Genomic DNA, 27226 nt, shown 5'->3' on the forward strand with positions numbered 1-27226 from the left:
TATAGGTGTCAATTGTAAAATTAAATGGACCCCACTATGCTCAATGATAGAAGGCATAATATGTAATTTAGTAGAAAAGTGCAGGATTTTTTCTAAAGATATTAAGAAGGTTCAAATAATAAGGGTCATAGTACAATTTTTTCTATGCAATGCTTATCACTTTGAGAAGTTGAAATGACAAAAATATCCCCACTTGCCAATTGAATGCCAATAAGCAGCCTTTGAAACTCTCTCTTCTAATATATAATATATATATATAAAGAGAAAGAGAGAGAGATTGTAGAACGTTTGGAGCAAACTGAGCCTTTTAAGTGAAGTAAAATTTGTCATTTTTGTGTAAGTAAGTCATTAAGTCTTAATATGATTGAATTTGCTTAAAAACATGTTATATGAATTATTTATATGTATTGAAGGCATCTCTGATTTATGCAAGTGTATAAATATGAGTTAGGTTAGCTATTTTAAAGTATCTAGAGTTGACGGTTACCTAACACATGTTGTAACATAATTTGATACTTGTAGCCAATTCAGAGATATGATTATTATATTATTTAGTATGTCTTATCATTCACTAAGCTTTCAGAAGTTATTTGTTTTTTTTTTCTCTTATGAAATATGTTAAGGTTTTCAGAACATTTTGTAACAATTTTAATAGCACACACAATCTAATTATGATTGTATGAATATATTCAGATTTGCAGTCAGTGGGTTAAAGTTGAGTCACTTGTATTTCATATATGTTTGTGTACCATATGAGTATGTGTATGCACTATCAATGAATTTATAGACTTGTCTTTTAGAAGAGGGAGTTGTGAAGGACGAACACAGCCCCAAAAAGTTGTTCCAAATGTAATTTAAGTTGTACTATGTTAGGGCCCACTTTATTCAACAAGTATTGAACTAGCATTGATAATACATAAGTATTAATTATAACCTGGCGTGTAATTCTTTAAGTCCCCACGTGTCTATAAACTTGGTCCAATCTGATTGGCTATTCAATATCTTTTACTTTTGTATAAACACCGGTACTATAGTTCTTTCTCATCAAACCACGTGTACTATTTAGGCAAATTTTATTTTCTTGATTTGCCTACCACTGATTTCTTCCATTGCTTTCTAAGTTTTTAAATCTCTCTATAATTATACATTTTTTCTTTTTAATGGTTTTCAAATTTTGTCATCTGATAGTGAGGAATTTATCGTTCAAATTTCTTTATTATTGAAATTTTGTTGTCTGTAATCACCATTTGTTTTTTAGGGTTGTTTTCTATTAAATTTTGAATATGCATGTACTAATTATTTTTATACTAGTTCAATACTTGTTGAATAAAGTGGGCCCTAACATAGTACAACTTAAATTACATTTGGAACAACTTTTTGGAGCTGTGTTCGTCCTTCACAACTCCCTCTTCTAAATAAGGGTAATTATTTTAAGTTTTATAAAAGAAGCCCATGATCCTGCATGAAGAAAATATTCCTAGCATGTGAAAATGATTATTAAAGAATAGTTATTTATTATTATTAATTAGTGGATTTTTTTAACGGGTGATGTAGTAGTGAAATTGCTTCCCACTTAATCAGAGGTTTCAGATTTGAGTCTTAGGTAAATAAAAAATCTTGTTGGGAGACCCACCTCCGAATGGGCCCAATAATGCAACAACAACGATATACTCAATGAAATTCGCAAGTGAGATCTGGGAGGATATAATATACACATATTTTACTACTACCTCATGGAGGTAGAGAGACGATTTCGAAGGACCCTCATCTTAAGTGTAGACAATGTACCCTAAGCAAGACAATTCCACCCTACCTACTATCCTTCTACCCTAATTCTACCCTAATGCGAATCCTACACACCCTTCTGTCTCGAGTCTTATCATGTCTTATCACCTTTTTTCAATACTTTTTCAGCCTACTTCTGCCTCTCCTCGTGTCTTCTATAATCAACCTTTCGCACCTCCTCAACAGTGCATGTGCATCTATGCATCTCCTCTTCACACGTCCAAACTATCTGAGTCTCGCTTTTCTTATCTTGTCCATTACAAAAGCCACATCCACCTTATTTCGAATATCCTCATTTCTACATCATGCCTATTAATCCTAATATCCTATTTTAGTGGGTACTTAGTAAGTATCTACATAATGAAGGTCCCATGTAAAACTCATGTACCAAATTAGACACGTTCTACGGTTGACTAAAAAGAGCAAGGAAAAGTGAAAATGAAGAAGAAAGTGGTATTGGTAACCGGTGCTTCCGGTTACCTCGGTGGATGTCTCTGCCGTGAGTTATTCAACGCCGGCCACCATGTTAAAGCCTTCGTCCGCCGTACAAGCGACCTTTCTTCTCTACCTCCGCCTACTGACGGCGGAAGTAGCGGCGGAACCCTAGAGATTGTGTTCGGAGATGTCACCGATTATCAATCACTCCTCCAGGCTTGCTCCGGTTGCCAAATAATTTTTCATGCTGCTGCATTAGTTGAACCATGGCTTCCAGATCCATCTAGATTCACCTCCGTAAGCACAATAATGCTTTCGCTTAAAGGAAAACATTTTAATTTGAAAAATTACTTTTCCAGTATTGAGGTATAAAAGTAGGTTACTAGTAGATGACTGTGGAATGATAGCATCCGTTCACTTTTACTTGTCATGTTTGCTTCGCCCCGAGTTGATTTATATTCAGAGCTAAATTGAGTTAGATTAATTCCATATTTTAAATTTAAAAATTTAGACGTTCGAAAATTAGATGGAAAATATCATATGTTTCCATTCTTCTTACTTCTTATATTAATAATATAATATGATGAAAAATTACGTCTTGAAATGTTGGTCAAACTCTACATAGTTTGACGGTTGAGAAGAAGCAAAACGTGACAAGTAAAAGTGAACAAAGGGATTTTGAGTGTTAAAAGAAATGGTGGGGAAGTTTTTTTAATAATTTTGTGTATTAATTGATGGTGGAATGATAGGCTATAAGAATAGCCTTTTTGTGATATTTTTGAGTATTAAATGATATTGGAATTATAGGTTTTATTGTGATACTTCAGTACTCTAGAGATAGACTATAATGTTTATTGAAGTGAATGCTTAGGATAAAGAATTGGAAAACTGAAAAAGGACAATATATCTCTGAACTATCACAAATGGTACGCCAATACCCTCCAATTTTAAGAAAATGACCAATAGTAAGTGATTTCTTCCCATATGTTATAGCCTTGATAGACAAATTTACATGATACCTATTGTTAGTGGGAGCTGGTAGGTATCTCGTGGATTTAATCGAGGCATGCGCAAGCTTGCCCTGACACAAGGTTTTCAAAAAAGGAAAATTCCAGTTTTCTGCTAAATGAAATGTCCTCTTTATTTCTGCTTTTAAGTATTTATATCTGCTTTAGTCTTGTTGATGTTATTTGCACTGCATTTATAGGTCAATGTTGGAGGCTTGAAGAATGTGTTGCAAGCTTATAAAGAAACTGGAACTATAGAGAAAATTTTGTACACATCATCGTTTTTTGCCTTGGGACCAACCGATGGATATGTTGCCGATGAAGCTCAGGTACGAAAGCTAATCAACTGTGTTGTGTTACAGATCTAAAATAAATAAATGTATTCCTTCTTTTACAATATAAGCTTTAGATGAGACGGTTCATGTGTCATAGCAAGCAAATGGCTTGTGCTTGGGTCACTGATAAACTAATATTAGTCCAAGAAAAAACATTCGGCCCGCATGGTAGTAGGCAAGCTACATACCTAAACTATATACATGTTCTCATGTTTTTAAAGTTTGAGCTTTTATATATGAGGCAGTTCACACAATACATACCTAAAATAAATAAATGTTCTTATGTTTTGACGGTTTGAGCTTTAGATGAGGCAATTCAAACAATTTAAATGAAATATTTAATATGTTTAGATGGGCTTTTGTCGTAGAAGTTTGATTAAATGTTATCGAATTCAGATTCATTCAGGAAAATTCTTCTGTACGGAGTATGAGAAATCAAAAGCTGTTGCTGATAAGGTTGCATTAGATGCTGTGTCTGAAGGAATGCCAATATTGCCTGTTTATCCAGGAGTCATTTATGGTCCCGGGAAGGTCACGGCTGGAAATGTCGTTGCCCGTATGGTACATATTTCAACCTTCTTCCTCCCTTTATGGCTGAAAATGTAATTGCCTGTATGGTAAATCGTTTTAATGTTATGGATTTGGTCATAGTTGCATTGGCAATGCTCTTGTAGTTGATTAAAAGCTTTTACATGTTCTATCATTTCATGCATAATGACTTCTTTTTCCCAAGACTAAAGCATGTTCAATGATGCCAAAATTATCATTCTATAAGAGGGTTGTTTTTTAAGTTTTTTGCTTTCCCTAGAATTAGCAAATCATTTGAAGTTCTTTTAACTACTCTGGCTGTAAGTGAACGAAAGCAGAGACAAAAAATCAAAATAGAAAATTAAGTTGAGGAGAGTAGTAGAAGATTAGAAGAGGTGCATCATTCGACTTGCCTGGGAAAATCTCAATTGCATGTAAATCTCAAATGAATTTTTAACCAAAAGGAAAACCTCCTCAATGTGTAAATTTGAAGGGTATCAGCAAACTAAAAAAGGTTAAAATTAAGTTGCCATAATCAAAAAATTGAGGGACTCTGTATCTCACCTTGCCTTTCGATACATTACCTGTTGACGCTGCTTAAGGTCAATGCTCAGCTTGCAACCGTAGGATTTAACAATTTTACTAATTAGTTTCTGTAATTTAATTTGTCAAACATAAGAAATTTATATGTTATTGAGTTTAAACATATTTCTTTTTTCAGCTAATTGAACGCTTTAATGGGCGTTTACCTGGTTACATTGGCCAAGCAAATGACAGGTTTTCTTTTAGCCATGTTGATGATGTGGTTGATGGGCATATTGCAGCTATGGACAAAGGCAAACTTGGTGAAAGGTATCTTCTTACAGGGGAGAATGCGTCCTTTAAGGAAGTTTTCGACATAGCTGCCATGGTCACTCAGACAAAGAGGCCTTCGTTTGGTATCCCCCTACTTATTATTGAAGCTTATGGCTGGATATCCGTTCTTTTCTCCAAATTAACTGGAAAGCTTCCTCTAATCAGTCCTCCGGTAAGTAACAGATTGATACTTCCAAGTTTTTATTTGTTATACTGTTTTTTCTTAGGGGAGTATGCCTTAAGTTGTTTGAGAATTGAGACCAAATAGTGTTAGCAAAAGATGAAATTTGTTTATTGCGGCAATATCACAATGGCTGCATTGTTGCTCATCTCCACTCCACCTTCTTAAATTGCTACAGATCATGTGGATAGCAGTGCCTTCACATTTGGCTCTAAAGCGTGACAAATTGTTTCCTTTAGCATATATCTAGTAGACCTTTTTCATTTTTGTAGCTTATAGTTCTGGAGTATTACTTATCAAAAAAAGTACAGGATTAATATTATATATGTATCTGATTTATATGTATGACAACCATCTTTATGTTGCGTATCTCTGATTCCTTATTCCTCAAACTAAACCATCTACTTCTGGACTCTGCATTTGCATAACTATGGCAGTACATGTGCCTCTTTGCTCAGTCTTCCTTTTTAAAAACGTTTCCTACCCAACAAGATTTAGTATTTGCTGCACCAAACCAAAGTAGACAATGATGCTTGCAATTAGTACATCAGCAGGGCGAATTTTTTCATCCCTGACACAAAAACAGATGATGACTTTGAAGGCTTTTTACATGTTCAATGCGTTGTGGTTTTGGCTGACCTACATTTCTTTTCTTTTACCTCCCCCCCTCCTCGTTTTTATACCTGTTAGCTTTCGTTAGACCTTAATTCTTATCGTCTCTTTATACATCATCTTGAACAGACTGTTTGCGTGCTTAGACATCAGTGGGCTTACTCTTGTGATAAGGCAAAGTCAGAACTGGATTACCACCCGAGAAGCTTGAAAGAAGGTCTGTCTGAGGTGCTTCCCTGGCTAAAGAACTTGGGATTGATCAAATACTGACATGTAATATTTTTCCAGAATGTATGGTGTTTCATTACGTGTACATTACACTTATGATGACTATGAATACACAGTATTCAATAACCAGTGTTGATCACATGTTGTCGAGCTACTCTGGTGCTAAAACCAGGTTTCCTGCCTCATAGATCCTTGTATATGTGTACCTTGAAGATTTCATCTTAATTGCTACTGAAATGAAAGAACATCCACACTTCATTTTTTAGTTATAGCTAATTTAAACTGTACCACTTTTCACTTATGATTTGAAACTTTGATGGGATATAATATGGACAAGTTGAAGTATTATCAATATGAATTCGGGCGGGATAAGTCTGCTAAGGTGGTGGGTTTCCTACTGAAACTTTTTCTATTTCCAGGGCTAAAACTCGAACCTCTAATTGAGGGTTGAAGGCATTATTTCAGTCGTCCCAGCACACCTCACGATCATTACAAGTGTTGTACTGCTTCTGTTATTCGACAGGTAAAAACCTTACTAGAAATTTTACATGTTTGGTACATGTTGCAAGTCAACTTTACTTAATTGTATACAGATTTTGTAGACTGATAGTAGACAAAACATAAACTCAAATTTGAACTGCATTAATGCAGAAATATCCTCTAGAGCTGGACTGCTAGAAGATAAACATTGTAGTAGTACAAAACAACAAGAACAAAAATTGATACTATAGTTATGAATTGGCAAAAATGTCACTCCTAAAGAGAAGTGTCATACATATATGATAAATCACCTTGCTACTACTATCAAGGGGTGTGGTGGAATGTTGTAGGATTGGACATGTTCACCCTTTAACCAGGGATCTCGTGTTCGAACTTTGGTGATGACGCTTCTCCTTTAATGTGCGTTACGTGAAATTGGACTAGTCGTGCTATGACTAGTGGATGCCAGATATCAAATGGTTATATTATAGGAGAAACTTCGTAATTAAACATATTTTACTATCATATTACTATTTTTACCAATACTTTTAAAATATTACGTATCTTCCCACTAATTAAGAGTTTCCTACCATATATTGAGAAAGATACACTTAGATACATGTATTTTTCTACCAGATACACTAAAATAGGGAGAGAGGCGAGCAAAATTTTGTTATGTATCCCAGATACATACGAATCACAATAGATACACACTATACATGTATATGTATATATTTGGCGTGATTCACATGTATCTGGGATCCTAGATACATAGGAAAGTGGCGAGCGAGATGAGAGAGAGGCGAGGGATGACGAGCGAGATGGGAGAGAGGCGAGGGAGGCGAGGGAGGCAAGCGAGACTTTTTATGTATACCAGATACATGCGAATTCACTTGGACACAATGTATCTAGAACAAATTTGACTTTTGTATCTTGAGATACATGTATCTGGAGGCACCAAAATTTGGTAAAATATGTAATATTGCAAACTAGAGTGTATCTAAGTAATTAGCTCATAAACTAGTGAGATTTATATAAGTTTCCCATTACTATACACCTTGCTACTACCATCAAGAGGTGTGGTGACATGTCGCAGGTTGAAATCTCTTCACCTTTTAATCACACAAGATGTCTCAGGTTCGAACTTAGGTGATGACCTTCTCGTTTAACTTGCCCTGCATGGTGAGAAAATGGACTAGTCGGGTCATGACCAGTGGATACCGGATACCAGATTGCTACTATGCTGACATGTTACTTCCCTTTCCAATAGGTCAACATTGGGACCAAATTTTCTTTCTTGTGGCTGCAAATCTTGAAGGGAAATTGTTCCAAAACAAGAATTGCCTTGAGTTTGTTTGGTTTTATCCTTAAAAACCAAAGACACAAAGTCTGTATTTCATATTGTGTCAACCTCTTAATGTGGAAGTATCAATGAACAGCTGTTTTGTGTTTTTGTCTCACTCTTTTGTCTCTTAGAATTTGGAATACCTTTAGGCTTTAATGGCACTATTGACAACTCTTTAATTTGATTTGTGTTTTCATCCATCCATTGAAGCTGGATTGGCCCTAGAACATTGACACATCATATGTAAAAAATTTTAAAAAAATAATAAATTATTACTCATGCGTTATGTTAAATTTGTATCGTTATGTCATATTTTGTGGATAAGGTTTTTTAAAAGTAGTCTAAATATGTAAGATTGAGTTTTAAGTTGTATACACATTTGAATTGATTATTAAGTTTATATATGCTTAGCCAAGTGAAATCAGAATCATCAATAGAGATTAAAAGATGATATACGCAAATCTTATTTCTATCTTTGTGAAGTACAGAGGTCGTTCCCGATTAAAAGATGACATTCTCCCTCAAATTAATAGTTTATGCACTATGAATTAAACAACACTCAACAAAAAGAAGAGGCCTAATACATTAAAAATAATTATCTAAGTACGTTGGAGAACTATGAAATTTTAGGTTTAAATTCCAGTAAAAACATAAAACACCAAATGATTTTTTCATATTTGTCTAAGCCTTATTAGATAAAGTTACTCGATATTCATGCTTGTAGGAGATGACAAATATCTCGTAGAATTAATCGAGATGCATACAAGTTGATCCGAACACAAACATATTTTCTACTTGTGGCTGTAGATTGGTGGAGAGACATGGTTTGGGGTGGGGTGGGGTGGGGGGCACTGAAAGAGAGAATGTGAGAAGCAAACATTGGATAAAACAAAGATCCTTTGTGGGGAAAAGTTTTTTCTGCTTTCCACACTAAGCCACTTGAAAATTTCATGCTTTTTAAAAAAAAAAATATAGGATGAAAGAGTGATTGGTGGTAGAGAAAGTGATAGGAAAAGATTTTATAAAATGAATAAAAAAATTAAAACTCAAATTTAAGGAGAAGAGCTAAATTTATCTTTAAATTAGGCGAAATGTTCAAATTTTACGATTGTTTTGAAGAAAATTAATTAGGAGACACATGACATCAACAACTGCTAAGTGTCTTTTTGAAAATAAAGAGTAAAAACCCATTTTTATAATGACGAGAATATATTTGACCTCAATTATTAACCAAGATAAATTCGTTTTGTTTTACCTAATTCAAAAATAAATTTGACCAATACTCTTATGTAAGCAAGCAACATAGTATAAGACAAAATAAAATGTTGTAAATCTCCTTTCTTTCTTGATCACCTCCTCAATTTTTTTTATTTTTTTTCATTTCTTATCTTTAGATTTATAAATAAATATATTTTTGAATTATTGAATATGTTTCTAGTGTAAAAGATGAAATGTCCATCTAAATAATGTCACTATGATTGTGAAATATTCATGACTTTTAACTAAATACCCAAAATTATAATGTGCTTTTAACGTGACTTAAAAAGGGACCACTAATTTTTGTCCTTGCCTAACCCCAAACCAAAAGGCAACAACAACAAATAAAGAAAATGATGGAACCATTTTAACTTTGAAAATTAGTGGACGAAGATATTTGACTAAGCTTATAAGCTGAAGAAAATGTATTATTACATGTAAAGAATGTATATATCCGATTTATTTATACCTATTCGTTAAAAGAAATTGTGGACCTTTTGAATTGATGAGAATACGTAGATTAAATGATTTTTGATAAATAGAAGAAAAAATTGTTTCATAAGAGAAACATATATCGTAAGTAAATTATATTGAATGACATATTCATCTCAAATCAATGAAGGCAAGAAACATATTTTTTATACATAAATTTATTATTTAATTATATATATATATATATATATATAAACTATTTTAATATATAAACTATTTTAATTTGATATAAATATCGAGTCAGAATCGGAAAGTATTAGAAGATGGGAACGTTTGACTCTATCTAAATCGAACTTTTTGAAGTTACATAAACCTACCAAATTCCCATCAATAAAAAATAATAATCATTTTTTTACGTCTCTAATTTGTTTGTTATTCAATTTTCTACTAAATATAGTAAACAAAGAGTCTAAATAAAGGCTTCTAGAAATCATAGATCGAAAGTCATTGTTTTTCTTTAACATGAAAAAAGCTTAAATAATCATTAATTCTTTTTGTACATACTTTTTAACATAATGTTAAGTTAGAAATAATTGTTCATTTTAGTTTTGAATTTCTAAAGTAATATTTATTTTGTGATATTTTTTTTAATTTAAACGACAGTTAAATGAGATCGAGGGATAATTGAGTGAAAACTAACTCATACAAGAATCCGATCTTAAATACTAGATAAATAAAAATGAATGAATGAAGTAATAAACAAGGATAAATTTAATAAACTATACCTTATATTTATTGTTTTTTTTAATGATTATAAAATAAATTAAAACGACACTTATTTTAGGAAGAAAAAATTAATACAATGTGTTTTTTTATCATGATCTTAAAAAGGACCACTTATTAGTACACGTGTGTGTGGTCCTTGCCTAACTCCAAATTAGGGGTGTGCACTATTTGGATTAAATCGAAAAATCAAATCAAATCAAACCAAATTCTAATTTTGATTGGTTTTTTGGATTTTTGGATTTTTGGTTTGGTTTTGGATTTATAATTTACTTTGTTTGGTTTTTTGATTTGGTTTCAGATTTAGAAAAATGAAAACCGAAAAACAGAAAAAACCGAATTATATTAGAATTAAGTTGGAGTTAACCACTTTTGATCCTTTTTAGTTATTTTCATTATGATTTAGTTTATTTTTTTATGTTTGGACATCTATAATTGATATACTTTTAACTATTGTGTTTTACGTTTTACGTGTGATTTATATATATATATATATATATATATAATTTTTGTCAAATTGCAAATATAACTTTGTTATGTTTCTAATTACTGACATAACCGATTAACCGAACCGAAAAAATCCAAACCAAAAAGAGAAAAATCAAACCAAATTAAATTTATTTTGGTTCGGATTGAGTTACACTTCTTCAAAATAAAAAACCGAAAAAACCCAAATCGAATAGTATAAAATCAAACCGAAAAACCGAATGGACACCCCTACTCCAAACAAAAACAAATAGTAGCAATTTTTTATCAATCACTTATTATCAGTTTTAGAATCTCACAATTTAAGTAATTGCTTATTTATGCAATCGATTTCAACACTTAACACTTATCAACTATTTTCGATCAATGACTTATTATCAGTTTTGAAATCTCATAATTTAAAAATGTAACTATTTATTTATGTAATCAATTTCAACACTTAAAACTTATCAACGAGTTCAGGTAATTTAATTATATCTAAATTGAACCTTTTAAAGTTGCATAAACCTAACAAAGTTCCATCAATAAAAATTATAAAAAAAACTCATTTTCTTCTTTATGTCTCCTTGTTTGTTATGCAATTTTCAACTAAATTAGTAAACCAAAGAAACAAGAGTCTAATAGTAAAAGACTTCTAAAAGTCATACATTGGAAAGACATTTTATTTGTCTTTGTTAAATAAAGAAAAAATCATCATCATTTCATTAGAGGTAGGGACATTAAAAACTTTCTTAGATAAATGAAACATATTCATCTATATATATATGGGATTAACTAACAAATTATCTTAATCATATGTCTCAAGTTTGAGTCTAATCTGGATACATAGTCGTCTTTGTTAGAGAGCGTTTTACCTCCCAATATGGGACTTTCCGGAGCGAATCTAAATTTAATTGGGCTCTAATCTGAATACCAGATACCAGATGGGAAACAAAAAAAAAACTAATAAATTACCATTTTTGCCCTTGATTAATAGTTTTGACTCAATTATTGTACCCATTGGATAAAAATTGTATTTAGTTTATCGAACTTAACGAATGACATACTTAAACCTACGAGATAGTATAAGGTCTATTCAAGCTCAAAATTGGTGGTTAAGAAACTTCTTACTTTAGACTACATCAATTAAAGTTTTCACCAACTTGAATGAAAAATGAAAAAAAGTTGGTAAACTTCTTATTACAAACAACTTTTTTTCTTTAATTGTGTTGTTAATTAAATTAAATACTCTTTACCTACAACAAACATATATATTGGTCAAAGTATTAAATTTAGTGGGTTAACTGATGCTAATGACATGAGAGAATATGTGATACCTAGTCTTATATATAGAGAGGTCATACATATAACATCAACCTCGAAGATTTTGACAGAGTGATAAGTACTTTTTTTAAAATTAAATTTTTTATATTCGAGCCTTGAATATAAAGTTATTTTTGAAATAAATAGATTTACCTCAAAAGCGGATGACAAAAAATTTAAATTAATAAAACTCTAAAATAAATATCAAACATCGAGCGAAAAACTAAACAATCAGTTACATCAAAACACCTTTTCCAAAGTCATTTGCGTGCAGAACAAGGATATGAACGAAAATGAAATTTCCATATCTAAGTGGGAAGAAAATAGTCTAATAATTGTTTGATCAAATCAAAGATTCGTCTTGGTAATTAAGGGTGCAAAACATCTAACTTTTTTCCACTAATTATCTTATTATTCGATTAATTTAAATTCACGTCAATTATTAAAAGGATAAAACAATCTTCAATAGGATGCTCTCTATTTCCAAATTTAAAATTTGATACCCGTATTTAAGGATGAAGAAATATAAACCATCTAGTCTGAGCAGTTAGTAATCTCTCGAGACATTTTAAGAATGTGTATATATGTATTGCAAATAATTTTGTCTTCTTCATATTACCATATTTATAGAGTCAATAATTTCATGTGAGGAACTACTGAACTCAATCACTTGCTGCATGTCGTTACTCTTTAATTTTCTATTGAGGTACTAGATACCCATAATTTAGTGTACATTATATTATATTATGTATTAACTACTTAAATGAAAAAGACCCCCCCCCCCCCCCCCCACCATATCAGAGCTACCAGTCAATCACATGCCCAAAACCTTCAATTATATACTCCCTCCGTCCCATTTTATATGTCATCTTTTTACTTTGCACTTGCATTAAGTAATGATGCAACTTTACCCTTCTACCCTTATTTAATTTTTTTTGGAACTCAAGTTTTCAATCAATGAATATGAATTAATTTATTTTGATTAATTAATTTAACCAATGAACATGAATCATCTACTTAGCTTTTCTAAGTTGGTCAAATGTATATTTTCAAGGGTAAAAAAGGAACAATATGGTAATTTATGCATTGATTTTATAAAATGACAAGTATTATGGATCAACTATTTATAGAAAAGGATGACATATAAAATGGAACGGAGGAAGTATCTATTTACTATGCACCACCCCCAATAAGAACAGTTTTTTAATAACTATGGATCTGCGTCAATTTGCACGTAGCTTAATTAATTTTACAAGACCCACATGTACATTAATTAATTTTATGTGATATTTATTATCCTTTATTAGTATAAATATCAAATAATTATTTCCACCAATAATAACAAAAACCCATTCTTCTCATATCCTTATCTTTCTTTTTTGTCCCTTCATAAGACATTTTAATCTACAAGCAAGAACCTCCCCTCCTTCACCAACCCTCAATAACAAATATCCTCTTTTTTATTTATTTATTTTACAACTATGGGGTGTGGAATAATTTGCGCACACTTCAATTAATTCTACTTAATATTTTTCATTTTTCATCAGCATAAATATTGAAAAACTTTGTTCCACCAATAATAATGACACATTCTTCTCATATCATTATCTCTTTTTTTTGTCCCTTCATACAAAGAATAAAAATAAGAGTAGTTTGAGAAACACCCCCATATATTAAATCTTACAAGAAAATTTATTATCTTTCATCAACATAAATATCGAATAACTCTGTTCCACCAATAATAAAAGATACCTTCTTCTCATATCCTTATCTTCTTTTTTTGTCCTTTCATACAAAGAATAACAAAAAGAGTAGTTAGACACACCCCATATAAGATCTTACTAGCAAATTTATATTACATTACCCCTTCAAACACACATCCATATGGACAACCAACAACACCAAACCATCATGAGAACAAATCAAGAAAGTGATCATCAAAATTGTTCATCCAATTCATCATCTCCTTCACATGATTTCTCATTCACAATCTCATTTCAACAAACAAAACAAATCCCACCTCCTTCTTCTTCTTCAACTATTACTACTTCTTCATCATCATTTGCTATAGATTTATCACCTGCTGATGATATCTTCTTCCATGGGCACTTACTTCCTCTTCACCTTCTTTCCCATTTCCCTATATCCTCCCCTAGATCTTCCACTAACTCCCTTGATGGCTTCACACTTCCCAAGAAAGATCACTTTTTTCATCAACAACATAAAGTACTATTAGATGATGATACTTGTTGTGATGCTAAGGGAAAACCAAAGACTAATAAGTCTTTTTCACTATTTGGGATACCAAAATGGAGAGTACTTAAAGATCATCAAAAAGACCAAAACAAAGAAAGATCATCAAAACAATATAGCAAGAAGATGAGTCAAGTTGTTAAGAGGTATATAAAAATGGTAAGGCCATTTTTGTCATTTAGAAATAAAAAGATTAATATGCAATTTCATTCTTTTTCTGGGAATTTATTAAGAGGAAATAATAATGATACATGGCAATATTCATCAGCACCAGCTTCAATAAGAACATCACCTACAAATAGTGGTTTACTTGTAGCAAAACCAACAGGAGGAGATTATAGTAATTTTACTAATTCTTCATCAAGTGATAGCACTATGGAAGAATTGCAATCTGCTATACAAGCTGCAATTGCTCATTGTAAGAAATCTATTTCAATGGAAGACTAAATCAAATGAGTACTACTTGATTTTTTTGTGTAACGGATTTTAACATGTGATAGCAGGTTAGTTATTATATTTATCAGATTAATTACATATCAAGTAATATGTATTAGGAAATTTGCTTGTAACTACTTAATAAATGATCTGATCGTATAAATATTTTATACATCGTCATTGAATTGAGATTAAAGTACCATTTTTGTATATTTAAATTTATGATTTTCTTGTGTAAGTATTTTACAACATGAGATTTGATATATGGATGATGCATGTTGAAGGTCAAAAACATGGAGTTATTACTACATAGATTTTTCATTTGAAATGTAATTTGTTTTGCATATTATAAAATTAGTGTCTTAATTGATTTTGATTTATCTTCAACTCTTGCTAAAAGGTCAATAACACGGAGTTATATTTTGCTACATAGATTTTTCATTTGAAATTTAATTTGTTTTGCATATTATAAAATTAGTGTCCTAATTGATTTTGATTCATCTTCAACTCTTGCTAAAAGGTCAATCATATTAGGTTGTGTAAAGAATATAATTAGTCTCCATTGACTTAATTAAAATCTTGAATTTCATCCTCTTTAATTTGAGTGTTTATTTAATTAATTTTCAATATGGAGTGATACCATCTACATCTGGATAATGATGTAAAAGAAGCGCCTATAATTAGTCCAAGTATTTTTGGTAATTAAGAAGTCACTTGAATGATCAAAGTCGGAGTTAGGGGGGCGCAAGGAATTTATTTCTGTATTTTTAAAATTTTTAATAAAAATTCTGATTCTATCGCTAGATCTACGTATACAACTTACCACTTGTTGAGGGCAATATTCTTCCCAAGTGGTACCAACAAAAAAAATATTCTTCTTCAGTCTTATTATTGTTCACAAGTCATCATGTTCACACACACGTATGACAAGAAGCCAATTTAATTACAATTTCTTTTTGTTTTTTGACATCAAACTTGATAGGGAAGTGATTTGAACTTCTTAATAATGATTCAAATAATTAAGTTGATAATCAAGTGATTTGAGCTTCTCAATTAATGATTAAAATTAAATACTCTAATAGTCCATCCATTAAAAAAACTGAATTTAGCAACAGACAAATTTTGTAGCTAAACAATAAAATTTGTTGCTAATTCTACTTAGCGATGAATTAACGATAAATTTCATTAGCTACGAGCAAAATAGCAACTGACTAGACGAAGTTTGTAGATAATTCTAGTGCTTTTTAGTAGCATATCTCTTTTAGGAATAATTAATATTTATATCATGTATCCTCAGTGTTACCAATGTAAACTTTATCAAACGAGTTACTTACGATTAGCTTTTAAGTAATGTAACATTGTATTTTTTAACTTTGTTTTATATTCATTGCGCGATGAATTTTATCGCTAGTTATTGACATATTCAAAATAATAGTACTTTTAATTTGTTGCATTCAAATTTTGAATTCGCTTCTAATTAGGAAACATTATACTAGATTTTTCAGAGCGAATCGACATTTAATTGGGCTCATTAGCCAACAAGGGATGTGTAACAACTATAGCACATGGTGCCCAAGGGAACAATAATAGACTGCAATTTGTTGTGATAAACTACTAGTCCTTAGTTATAAATTACAATGCATTAAAATAAGGAAGTATGATATTTGTTTTGAGACAATTATAAAAAAAAAATGTCATATTAAAAACAGTTATTAGTACATATTAGTTATTTTATGCACCAATACGATACGAGAAGGGGTGAATTAGGTTGTTACTAGTTTTAAAATTTAAACCTCTTTAAAGATTCTCAGAAAGTTTGCTTAGCCTTTAATATCTAATGATGGAACTCGTTTGTGTATTAGCCTTCTTTTTTTGTTCCCATAAAATGTCCGATGTTCGTATTGGAATTTGGAGCCCCGATTAATCGGAATTGCATACTATAGGGTCCATAATATGGAAGTGTGACACCCTCACCTCAACAGAATTTTCGTCATATCCAGAGCTCAAACAACTTAAAACCCCATGTTCTTGTGTTTTTGCTTAGTTACTGTAAATAAGAATGATGCGGGATAAAGTAAAGTATTCACAAACGTTTATGTGGAAAACCACTTTGGTTTAAAAGTGTAACAACCACAATCTATCTGTATAGTATTTAACTGAATATTGCACTACATGTGTGAGACTTCTTTTTTATCTCGTTAAAAAATGAACTCGAAGTTTGTGGAATGTAAGATATGAGTCCACTTTTTTTGCACGACACAAAAAAGTCTCGCATGACTAGTATCAATTATATGAGACACGTAATAAAAAATTTCGATAGACCAATTAGTCAGAGCGGGTTTGATGATTAGATGTCTACGAATTTGTATTTGTATATAAGTACAAATACAAATAATAATTTATGGGAAAATTGTATGAAATAACAAATTATTAATTCAAATTAAATGCTATAGCCATAGTTTATTTTAATTGTAATTCGCAACAGACATTCCCTTTTTTTGCCATCTGATTCGGTTTTCAATTAGCCATTTTCGATATGCAATTAGTCATTTTATAATTACAGAAATTCCTCAAATGGATACAATAATATAAGCGTTGATACATTAATCTGATACATGCACGAGATACAATAATATAAGCGTTGATACATGCGCGAGATACAATAATATAAGCGCTGATACATTAATCTGATGCGCGAGATACAATAAAATAAGCGCTGATACATTAATCTGATGCATGAGATACTATAATATAAGCGCTGATACACTGATCTGATGCGCGAAAATGAGGGATTTTGGAGATTTGTAAAACTTATAGGGGATAATGGTAATAAGTAAACTAAAATGTGAGATTTCTGTAATTTTTCCTATTTTAAAGCCCATTTCATCAATATAATATCATCTTTATAATTTGTATTGAACACATTGTATGGTCTTTTAACTTATTTAGCATTGATAGCGTCATACTAATTAGTTCTAATAAAATAAAATAAAAACCTAATTATTGATATGCTAACTTTACTTGAAAAAATATTGAAGAATGAAATTAATCATAAATAAGTTAAAAAGAACGGTAACCATGAAAATATCTTGCTTTGATTACACTTATTTTGAGTCAATAGTAATGTGAAAAATAATCGCTATACCCCATAAAAGTAAGAATAAGGTAGACATACATCCGAAGCTCTCTCCCATCTCCCTTGTGGGATTATGTTGAATATCTTATTACTATTGTTTAAATGATAAGTGATAACTCTATAGGGATGTAAACGTAATAGCTTAAGCCACCTTTTTATTCTGTCAATGTTACGAAGCCAAACAACCAAAAAAAGCTAGAAAGATCTCTAAAATTATTCCAAAAAATAAATATATGAATATGAAAGTTAAGTACATAGATATATATGAACTCAATTCAATTTAGAATTACTAAAAAATGAATAAATTAGTATGATATAATTCTAACACCTAAATTCTTCTGTGCAAATTCAACAAGATTGTTAAATTCATTTTCATCAATATATCCATTACCATTAGCATCTGCACCTTTTAGGCCATGTCTCCCTTTTAATCTATTGAACCAACCATCGACATTCATTCTTATAGCTTCACGTAGTTCTTCTTTGCTTATTTTCCCATCATTATCTGTATCGAATCTCTTTATCCATTTCTTGAATTCTTGCAAACTCATTTCAAGTTTACCATCACTCGCGATGTTTCTTCTATATGTACTCTTCAACGCCATTTTTAATCGAATGACAAGAAATTGATTATTTGAATAAATGTGTTATTGTTAATGAATGTCTTTAAGAGAGTCGATTTAATTTATAGTAGTAGTATTATGCTATAGTAGTAATATTAAATTAATTAAGGGGACATATTGTTTATTTATATATATTATTATTAATTAGAACCGAAAGCTAGTGCATGCATGTATGTACATTAATTCGAATAAGAATCAACAAGAATTAATTATATATGGTCCCAAAAAGTGTAAAGCCATATATAGTTAGGGGTTATCTAAATTATTGTATGTGAAAGACTAAATAAATAAGTAATTATACATATATACTTTGCATGGTTGCTTTTAGTTTAATTGCCCAATAATCGTACAATATCTATATGCCTTTTCTTTAGACGTGTATACAATAACCTTGCGATTCTCCGATCTTTATTTTTGAATTTGTGTCAGATTAACATATTAGCTCTTTATGAATGTGAAAATCTGTTTATATGATCTTAAACAATTTTCTCACCTCAGAAACTACCCTTTTTCAGGGTGAAGTTAGGGTAAAGGTTTATGAGGGGAACTAAAATAATTATCGTTAATAATATTATTAACCAAATAAAAATATTTATTTTTTCAGATTAAACTTTTAGATAAAATAATCAGGTACATTCATGATATAAAATTAAAGCAGATAGACAATGTCCTAGTATGCACGTGTTCAAGTCTCATCACCAGTACTTCTTATCATAAATAATTTTATAAAGTGCTTGACGTATGTCACACATGAAAAGTGTGTTGAAAATATAATCTAATTAATAAGAATATAACTTTTTCTAACAATTTAAATTATTTATATAATAGTGCTTAGTTGGATATTAGTGAAAGGTTCCTTGCCTAAAAGTACTAGTAATATACAATTAATTAGGTTAATTAAATCTTTTGGCTTCAAATTTAAACGGCAGTTGTGAATGGGATCTAAGAATTTGTCATTTAAAGACTAAATAATTCTACATATATAATCAATAATTATTATACAATTATGAGTATCCAATAATACAATATCCAAAAGCAGTGCAAGCCTCCTCTTTAGACATGTCCTCGACAATTTGATGGTTCTTTAATTTCTGCTTTAGAACGGGAACAAATTATAGCTTTATTTGAAATTTTTATTTTTATTTATTTAATCGTATTTTAAATACTTCCCTTCATTTGTGTGAGCTTGATTCCTTTTTACAAATTAAGTATGTGATTTTTTATTTCTTTTTTATGTGTTTCTTTTAAAAAATAAAATAATATATATATATATATATATATATATATGTCATCCCCGAGCCTACACCCTGGACTGGCTGGCACTCGAAGACCATTGCTGGCCTCAAGCAAACCCTTGGCCTGGCTTACTTAACTCAGCGGAAGACTATAAGCATTAAAAAAGAGATTCACATGCTGAATAACTCAACTGTCTCAAAACTGAACTTACTCAAATAACTTAGAATGTTTAAAAGTCAACATTCAACTTGCCCAAAATGGCAATTCAAGTCTTAACATATGAAATGACAATGTAAAGAGATCTGACTACTAACTGTCTATGAAGCCTCTAAAACAAAGAGGGATGTCGGGACAGGACCCCCGATCATCCTAACATCTGAAATACTAGAAAATAAATAAAGGAGTCCTCCGGAATGCAATGAGGCTCACCAACAGACTCTGAATGCTCAAGCTGGATCAATGAGGCGCTAGATGTTGATCTTGGTTACCTGCGTCTGCATCATAATACGATGCAGGCCAACTGGCATCAATACATTGAATGTACGAGTATGCGAGTTGGAATGCTAAAACAAGATATAGGCTTGAAAGGATTCTGAAAGGATTCTGAAAGGATTCTGAAAGGAAACACTTACCTGGCTCTTCTCAACTTCTAAATAACTTAACTCAAATATAAAGCAATGAAGCGCATGCAATATATATAAAGCTTATAAAACAGTTGCAACCAACTTAGTTCGTTAAAGATAAAGCAATAACAAACTCAACTTTACTCATATAAGAAATAATATGGTTTCTGTGGGAGATTCTCTAACCGACAACCATCGCTATGAGCCTAAGTGGTGATACATCGTTCTTACTGTCACGCTGCTAGACTGTCCTATACTTTGCCGTCATATAGAACTACTTAACTTAGTGGATCCAGTAGCTTAACTTATGTGATCATCTAAAAAACATAACCCATTAATAACCATGATGGCTACATGGTTTATGGAGACTTGAGCTAATATGAACTCACATCCCAATTACGGTGCTCAATACTACTCCCAAAAATATACTTAGCTCATATGTTTTAAAACAACTTCTTTCTTTGGTTTGAGATAATTACTCAAAACTTAGCTTAAAAGCTCTCTTGGAATCGATGCTCCCTTTTCTTTCTCAAAATGTGAAAACATTTTCAAACTTCTTGGGAATACTTAGTTCCCATATACTTCTTTGAAGAAATGAAACTTCAAATCTTTACTCTTTGCTTACTTGAACTTAAGCCTTAAAACAAAGTTAAAATATTTGTGAAAGACTTTTGAAAACTTTAAGAACTTATCTTGACTTAACTCTTGACTTCTTGACTTGACTCTTAACTGATTCTTGAATTGAATTATGGATTCAAGAATCGTGATTTGTGATAGGAAAGATCTCATGATGTTTAGGAATGATTTTAGATAGCTAAACATGAGGAAAGATCGAAATATCAAAATATGAGGGTGGGTCCGCGACGCGGAGGCATATTTAATTTTTGGTTTCGAAGATAACTTTTTAGACAGAACATTATGTGTCAACTCCGCGACGCTCCCCTAGTGTCAAATTTCGTCGGACGAAATTTCTTCTTCGTTTTCCAGCCCCAATTCGCCCAAACTCGATTCTTTTTCTCAAATTCCTTTTAGATACAGATACCCCGCAAATGTATCTAAGAACCTAACTCGAAACGACTCTATAATACGACGTAACGATCTCAGAAACTTCCCCATATCAACCAAATTCAAGAACAACATCAAAATCAAGAATAGATATCAAGAACTTCAACTTTCAAACTCTTTTTAGGACGAATCCATGCTAAAATAAATATGTTTGGCACGTGGGAGAACGATCCCAGCGTTATGAAAGCCTCACATACCTAGTAGGAATAAATCCTTGGCGAAAACCACAACTAAATGGATTGATCTTGATGAATCTTGCCCTTTCTTCTTCTTTCTCCTCTTTTTCCTTTCTCCAAACCCTAGCGTAAATTTTCAATTTCTAAAACTGACTAAAATTTGATTTGACCTATATTAAAATCCTAAAAACGGATTAAAATAATAGGGCAAGGAAAAGACTAAAATACCCCTTAAAAATTCGGATTGGACATTTCCTTATTTGAACAACCTAACTTCCAAAGGGTATATCTCATTCATACGAACTCGGAATTGCACAAACTTGGCGGCGTTGGAAAGATCATTCCAAGAGCTTTCCAACCATAGCTAGAAGTACAAAACCTAACTCATCCTGAGCTAGGAGTTATGGCCGTTTGAAGTTGACCAAAAACTCACTTTCCCTAACTTAAACAAATTTCCAGATTTGTCACTATTTCCAAAAATGATTATTTCAAGTTCTTAGCTTCTTCCTAGCTATTTCAAATTGCGAGATGTTACAATATATATATAATATAAATTTTCATTCCTACCTATAAGTACTTTTAAGAGTCTTTTTTTTTTTGAAGTCAAAAGTATTTAATATGAAATTTCTTGGAGTATATTGATCAAAATGACAAATCGAAATAAGTACATGACTATTTTAGTCGGGTTTTTTTTTTGTCCAAAGTCTTACAATGCTTTTATTTATAGGACTATAATATTAATAACAAATAATGTCAAGATTATGCCTATACTATTTAGTCGGTTTAATAAATTGCTGATTGATTTTTTCGAGAAGTATACAATGCTCAATGCATAAGCAATTCTTGTGGCTGCAGCCGGGGGCGGAGCTAGAGGGACAGCTAGTGGAACCTTTTATTTCCACTTCCCTGAAAGTCGCACTATTATTTATGGATTTTTTTCATAGTAGATAATGAAGTGCTTTTCTAAAATCTTGATAAAATTAGTATATTTGTTGTCATGTGATGAGGAGGTCACAAATTCTAGCTTTGAAAATAGTTTCTTGTAGAAATTCAAGGTAAGACTCAACTCAATTTCATTTCAGAATTACAAAAAAAAAAAAAAAAATTAATATGATACAATTCTAACACCTAAAATTCTTCTGTGCAAATTCAACAAGATTGTTAAATTCATTTTCATCAATATATCCATTACCATTAGCATCTGCACCTTTTATGCCACGCCTCCCTTTTAATCTTCTAAACCAACCATCAACATTCGTTCTTACAGCTTCACGTAGTTCTTCTTTGCTTATTTTCCCATCATTATCTGTATCGAATCTCTTTATCCATTTCTTGAATTCTTGCAAACTCATTTCAAGTTTACCATCACTCGCGATGTTTCTTCTATATGTACTCTTCAACGCCATTTTTAATCGAATGACAAGAAATTGGTTATTTGAATAAATGTGTTATTGTTGATGAATGTCTTTAAGAGAGACGATTTAATTTATAGTAGTAGTATTATGGTATAGTAGTAATATTAAATTAATTAAGGGGACATATTGTTTATTTATATATATTATTATTATTATTAATTATAACCGAAAGCTAGTGCATGCATGTACGTACATTAATTCGAATAAGAATTAATTATATATGGTCCCAAAAAGTGTAACGCCATATATAGTTAGGGATTATCTAAATTATTGTATGTGAAAAAGACTAAATAAATAAGTAATTGTACATATATACTTTGCATGGTTGCTTTTAGTTTAATTGCCCAATAATCATACAATATCTATATGCCTCATCTTTAGACGTGTATTCAACAACTTCACGATTCTCCGATCTTTGTTTTTGGATTTGTGTCAGAGTATCATATTAGCTCTTTATGAATGTGAAAGTCTCTTTATATGATCTTAAACAATTCTCTCACCTCAGGAACTACTCTTTTTCAGGGTGAAGTTAGGGTATAAGTTTATGAGGGGAACTAAAATAATTATCGTTAATAATATTATTAACCAAATAAAAATATGTACTTTTTTCAGATTAAACTTTTAGATAAAATAATCAGGTGCATTCATGATATAAAATTAAAGCGGATAGACAATGTCCTAGTATGCATGTGTTCGAGTCTCATCACCAGTACTTCTTATCATAAATAATTTTTAAGTGCTTGACGTATGTCACACATGAAAAGTGTGTTGAAAATATAATTTAATTATTAAGAATATAACTTTTTCTAACAATCTAAATTATTTATATAATAGTGCTTTGTTGGATATTAGTGAAAGGTTCCTTGCCTAAAAGTACTAGTAATATACAATTAATTAGGTTAATTAAATCTTTTGGCTTCAAATTTAAACGGCAGTTGTGAATGGGATCTAAGAATTTGTCATTTAAAGACTAAATAATTCTACATATACTTCCATTTTGTACGGTTGCTTTAGTTTAATTATTAATCAATAATTGTTATACAACTATGAGTATCCAATAATATAATATTTAAAAGTACAAGCCTCCTTTTTAAATATGCCCTCGACAACTTGATGCTTCTTTGATTTATGCTTAATTCAGAGCGGGAACAAATTATAGCTTTAGGATTGATTAAGTTAATAAATAGGTGGTCATTTTTATCATCTTAAACTATTTAATGAGATAATAACATGTTTTAACACGATAACATGTTGAAAAGATAAAAGGCTTTTTAGGATCAAATATCATCATTATCTTTTATAAAAAAGAAATAAAAAATCACATACTTAATTTGTAAAAAAGAATCAAGCTCACACAAATGAAGGGGACTATTAAAAATACGATTAAAAAAATAAAAAATAAAAATTTCAAAATCCTTGCTCTATTTTTCCTAATACAACACGAACCAGAGATAATTTGGGTAATTTATGTTTTTCTTTAAAAAAATACATAGAAATTTTCATTCCTACCTATAAGTACTTTTAAGAGTTTTTTTTTTAGAAGTCAAAAGTATTTAGATGAAATTTCTTGGAGTATATTGATCAAAATGACAAATCGAAATATAAGTACATGACTATTTAGTCGGTTTAATATATAGCTGATTGATTTCTTCGAGAAGTATACAATGCATAAGCAATTCTTGTGGCTGCAGCCGGGGCGGAGCTAGAGGGGCAACTGTCGAAATCTTTTATTTCCATTTCCCCTGAAAGTTGCACTATTATTTATGGATTTTTTTTTATAGTAGATAATGAAGCTCTTTTCTAAAATCTTGATGTAATTAGTATAGTTGTTGTCATGCTTTGAATATAGTTTCTTGTAGAAATGCAAAGTAATACTGCGCACAATGTATAGGAGAAAGCTTAGTGCACAATCCTTCGAATTTTGATATGTTATATTAAATTTTATACCACTATTTTATTCCATTTTTGTTATGAAGTCAAACGATAGAGAAAGTAAAGAAGATCTCTAACATTAATTCAAAAAATAAACATGAATATATAATATAATATGGAGGTTAAGTTACGTACACATATGAATTGAGTTATTTGTTAGTAGTAACAACTCAATTCACTTTCGATTCAGAATTACACAAAAATATAAATAAATTAATATGATACAATTCTAACACCTAAATTCTTCTGTGCAAATTCAACAAGATTGTTAAATTCATTTTCATCAATATATCCATTACCATTAGCATCTGCACCTTTTATGTCATGTCTCCCTTTTAATCTTCTAAACCAACCATCAACATTCGTTCTTATAGCTTCACGTAGTTCTTCTTTGCTTATTCTCCCGTCTTTGTCTGTATCGAATCTCTTTATCCATTTCTTGAATTCTTGCAAACTCATCTCAATTTTACCATCACTCGCAATGTTTCTTCTATAAGTATTCTTCAATGCCATTTTTAATCGAAAGACAAGAAATTGATTATTTGAATAAATGTGTTATTGTTGATGAATGTCTTTAAAAGAGACGATTTAATTTATAGTAGTAGTAGTATGCTATAGTAGTAATTAAATTAATTAGTGGACATATTAAAATCGAAAGCTAGTGCATGTACGTACATTAATTCGAATAAGAATCAACAAGAATTAATTGTGGTCGCAAAAAAAGTGTAAAAGGGCAGACCAAAAGCCATAATTATGGATTATCTAATTAATTATTGGATGTTACTTAGCTTATATCACACCTGAAAAGTGTGTTGAAAATATAATCTAGTACATAAGAATATAACTTTTCTAACAATTGAAATTATTTATATAATAGTGCTTAGTTGGATGGACACACATATATATTTATTGAAAGGTTCCCTGCCTAAGTAATATACAATTAATTAGGTTAAATTTTTTGGCTTTAAAATTAAACGGCGATTGTGAATGGGATCTAAGAATTTATCATTTAAAGACTAAGCAATTCTACATATACTTCCATTTTGTATGGTTGCTTTAGATTAATTAATCTATAATTGTTATACAACTATGAGTGTACAATAATACAATATCTAAAAGCAGCACAAGCCTCCTCTTTAGACATGTATTCGACAACCTGATGATTCTTTGATATCTGCTTTAGAGTGGGAACAATAGTTTTTGGATGGATTAATAATGGGGGAAACTAAAGTAAGTAAGATATAGTTAAGTTAATAACTATGTGGCCGTTTTATCATCTTAAGCTCCTTAATGAGATAAACACATATTTTAACACGATATCAGATTGAGAAGACAAAGGTTCTATGATCAAATCTCATTATATATAATATCGATATTGGCACCCACTTCTGTCACGACTGAGAACATTGTGATTGGCACCCACACTAATTCTTCGGTGGGAGAACCATTACTACAACCCAAACTAACAAATTTTATGAAAAGTAAGGCATGTAAAGATACGGAAGCAGGTTTAAATGACAATAAAAATGGAGTCCCAATAAACTCCAAGGTTTTAACAAACAACCAACCAAACTAATGCGGAAGAACAACCCCTAGAACCTGAAAGTTATTGTACCAAAACTCTACTAACGACAAGTCTAAGAACAAGGGGTACAACCCCGAAGCTAAACAAAACACCTTAAACAAGTAGTCTAAGTCCGAAAAGGGTGAACAAACAAGAAAGATCCATGGCAGCTTGAAAGAACTGGCTCACCCTTGAATCCGGTTATGCTCAATAGTCACTTAGCTGAGGTCTATCAATAACCGCCTGAAGATGCCCTGTACTCAACAAAGAACAAGCAAGTGCAGTATCAGTACACAATCACAGTGTACTGGTAGGATCACGCGGCTATCCCAATAAGTGAAACACATGCAAGTAACCACAATATTATAAAACAGGCATTTACCAAACATATACAATATTAGTCATCTTTCAGGATCAATGTAGCATTCCACGTTCTTAATAATACACATTGGTTATCAATTTAGAGCAACATACAGTCTTCCAATACCAATCATCATTAGATATGAACGTAATCATCACAAGTTGATACACAACACAAATTCAAATGGTTCTCTCATGGAACCCAATTCAATGGTTCTCTCATGGGACACTATTAGCATACCGGAACGTGATACTCGATCCAATGTTTTTGCCAGAATGTGGCAACCGATCCCATATTTATGTCGGAACGTGGTAAACGATCCCATGTTAATGCCGAAACGTGGCAATCGATCCCAT

At 31.1% G+C, this 27226-nt stretch overlaps 2 protein-coding genes across 5 annotated transcripts; both read left to right on the plus strand.

Moving 5' to 3' along the window:
* The first annotated feature begins 2128 nt into the window (after positions 1–2128).
* On the plus strand, positions 2129–8037 carry LOC102604685 (putative dihydroflavonol-4-reductase). Of its 4 annotated transcripts, none has more exons than XR_001472875.1 (7): positions 2129–2517; positions 3428–3556; positions 3959–4123; positions 4812–5117; positions 5868–5955; positions 6386–6489; positions 7543–8037. XR_001472875.1 is itself a non-coding variant. In XM_015306626.1 (6 exons), exons 1-6 carry the CDS (start codon positions 2224–2226, stop codon positions 6415–6417), a joined length of 1014 nt encoding a protein of 337 aa, XP_015162112.1. In that variant the 5' UTR covers positions 2129–2223; the 3' UTR covers positions 6418–7004. The 4 variants fall into 4 exon arrangements, 2 of the variants coding, with proteins under 2 accessions (XP_015162112.1, XP_006342622.1); XR_001472876.1 differs by having other exon boundaries at positions 7717–8035; XM_015306626.1 differs by lacking the exon at positions 7543–8037 and having other exon boundaries at positions 6386–7004.
* Positions 8038–13726: 5689 nt separating this feature from the next.
* LOC102605030 (BRI1 kinase inhibitor 1) lies at positions 13727–14911 on the plus strand. Its single transcript, XM_006342561.2, has one exon. It carries the CDS (start codon positions 13936–13938, stop codon positions 14749–14751), a length of 816 nt encoding a protein of 271 aa, XP_006342623.1. The 5' UTR covers positions 13727–13935; the 3' UTR covers positions 14752–14911.
* Positions 14912–27226: the final 12315 nt, after the last annotated feature.

This window comes from Solanum tuberosum, unplaced genomic scaffold (genome assembly GCF_000226075.1).
Source record: "Solanum tuberosum cultivar DM 1-3 516 R44 unplaced genomic scaffold, SolTub_3.0 scf00034, whole genome shotgun sequence".
Lineage (NCBI taxonomy): Eukaryota > Viridiplantae > Streptophyta > Magnoliopsida > Solanales > Solanaceae > Solanum > Solanum tuberosum.

Bases quoted from the DNA above. Each gene is read 5' to 3' on its own strand.
- LOC102604685 (XM_006342560.2), top strand. From the start codon at position 2,224: ATGAAGAAGAAAGTGGTATTGGTAACCGGTGCTTCCGGTTACCTCGGT. The intron at 2,518-3,427 runs GTAAGCACAATA...CTGCATTTATAG, and splicing joins ATCCATCTAGATTCACCTCC to GTCAATGTTGGAGGCTTGAA. The intron at 3,557-3,958 runs GTACGAAAGCTA...TATCGAATTCAG, and splicing joins ATGTTGCCGATGAAGCTCAG to ATTCATTCAGGAAAATTCTT.
- LOC102605030 (XM_006342561.2), top strand. From the start codon at position 13,936: ATGGACAACCAACAACACCAAACCATCATGAGAACAAATCAAGAAAGT.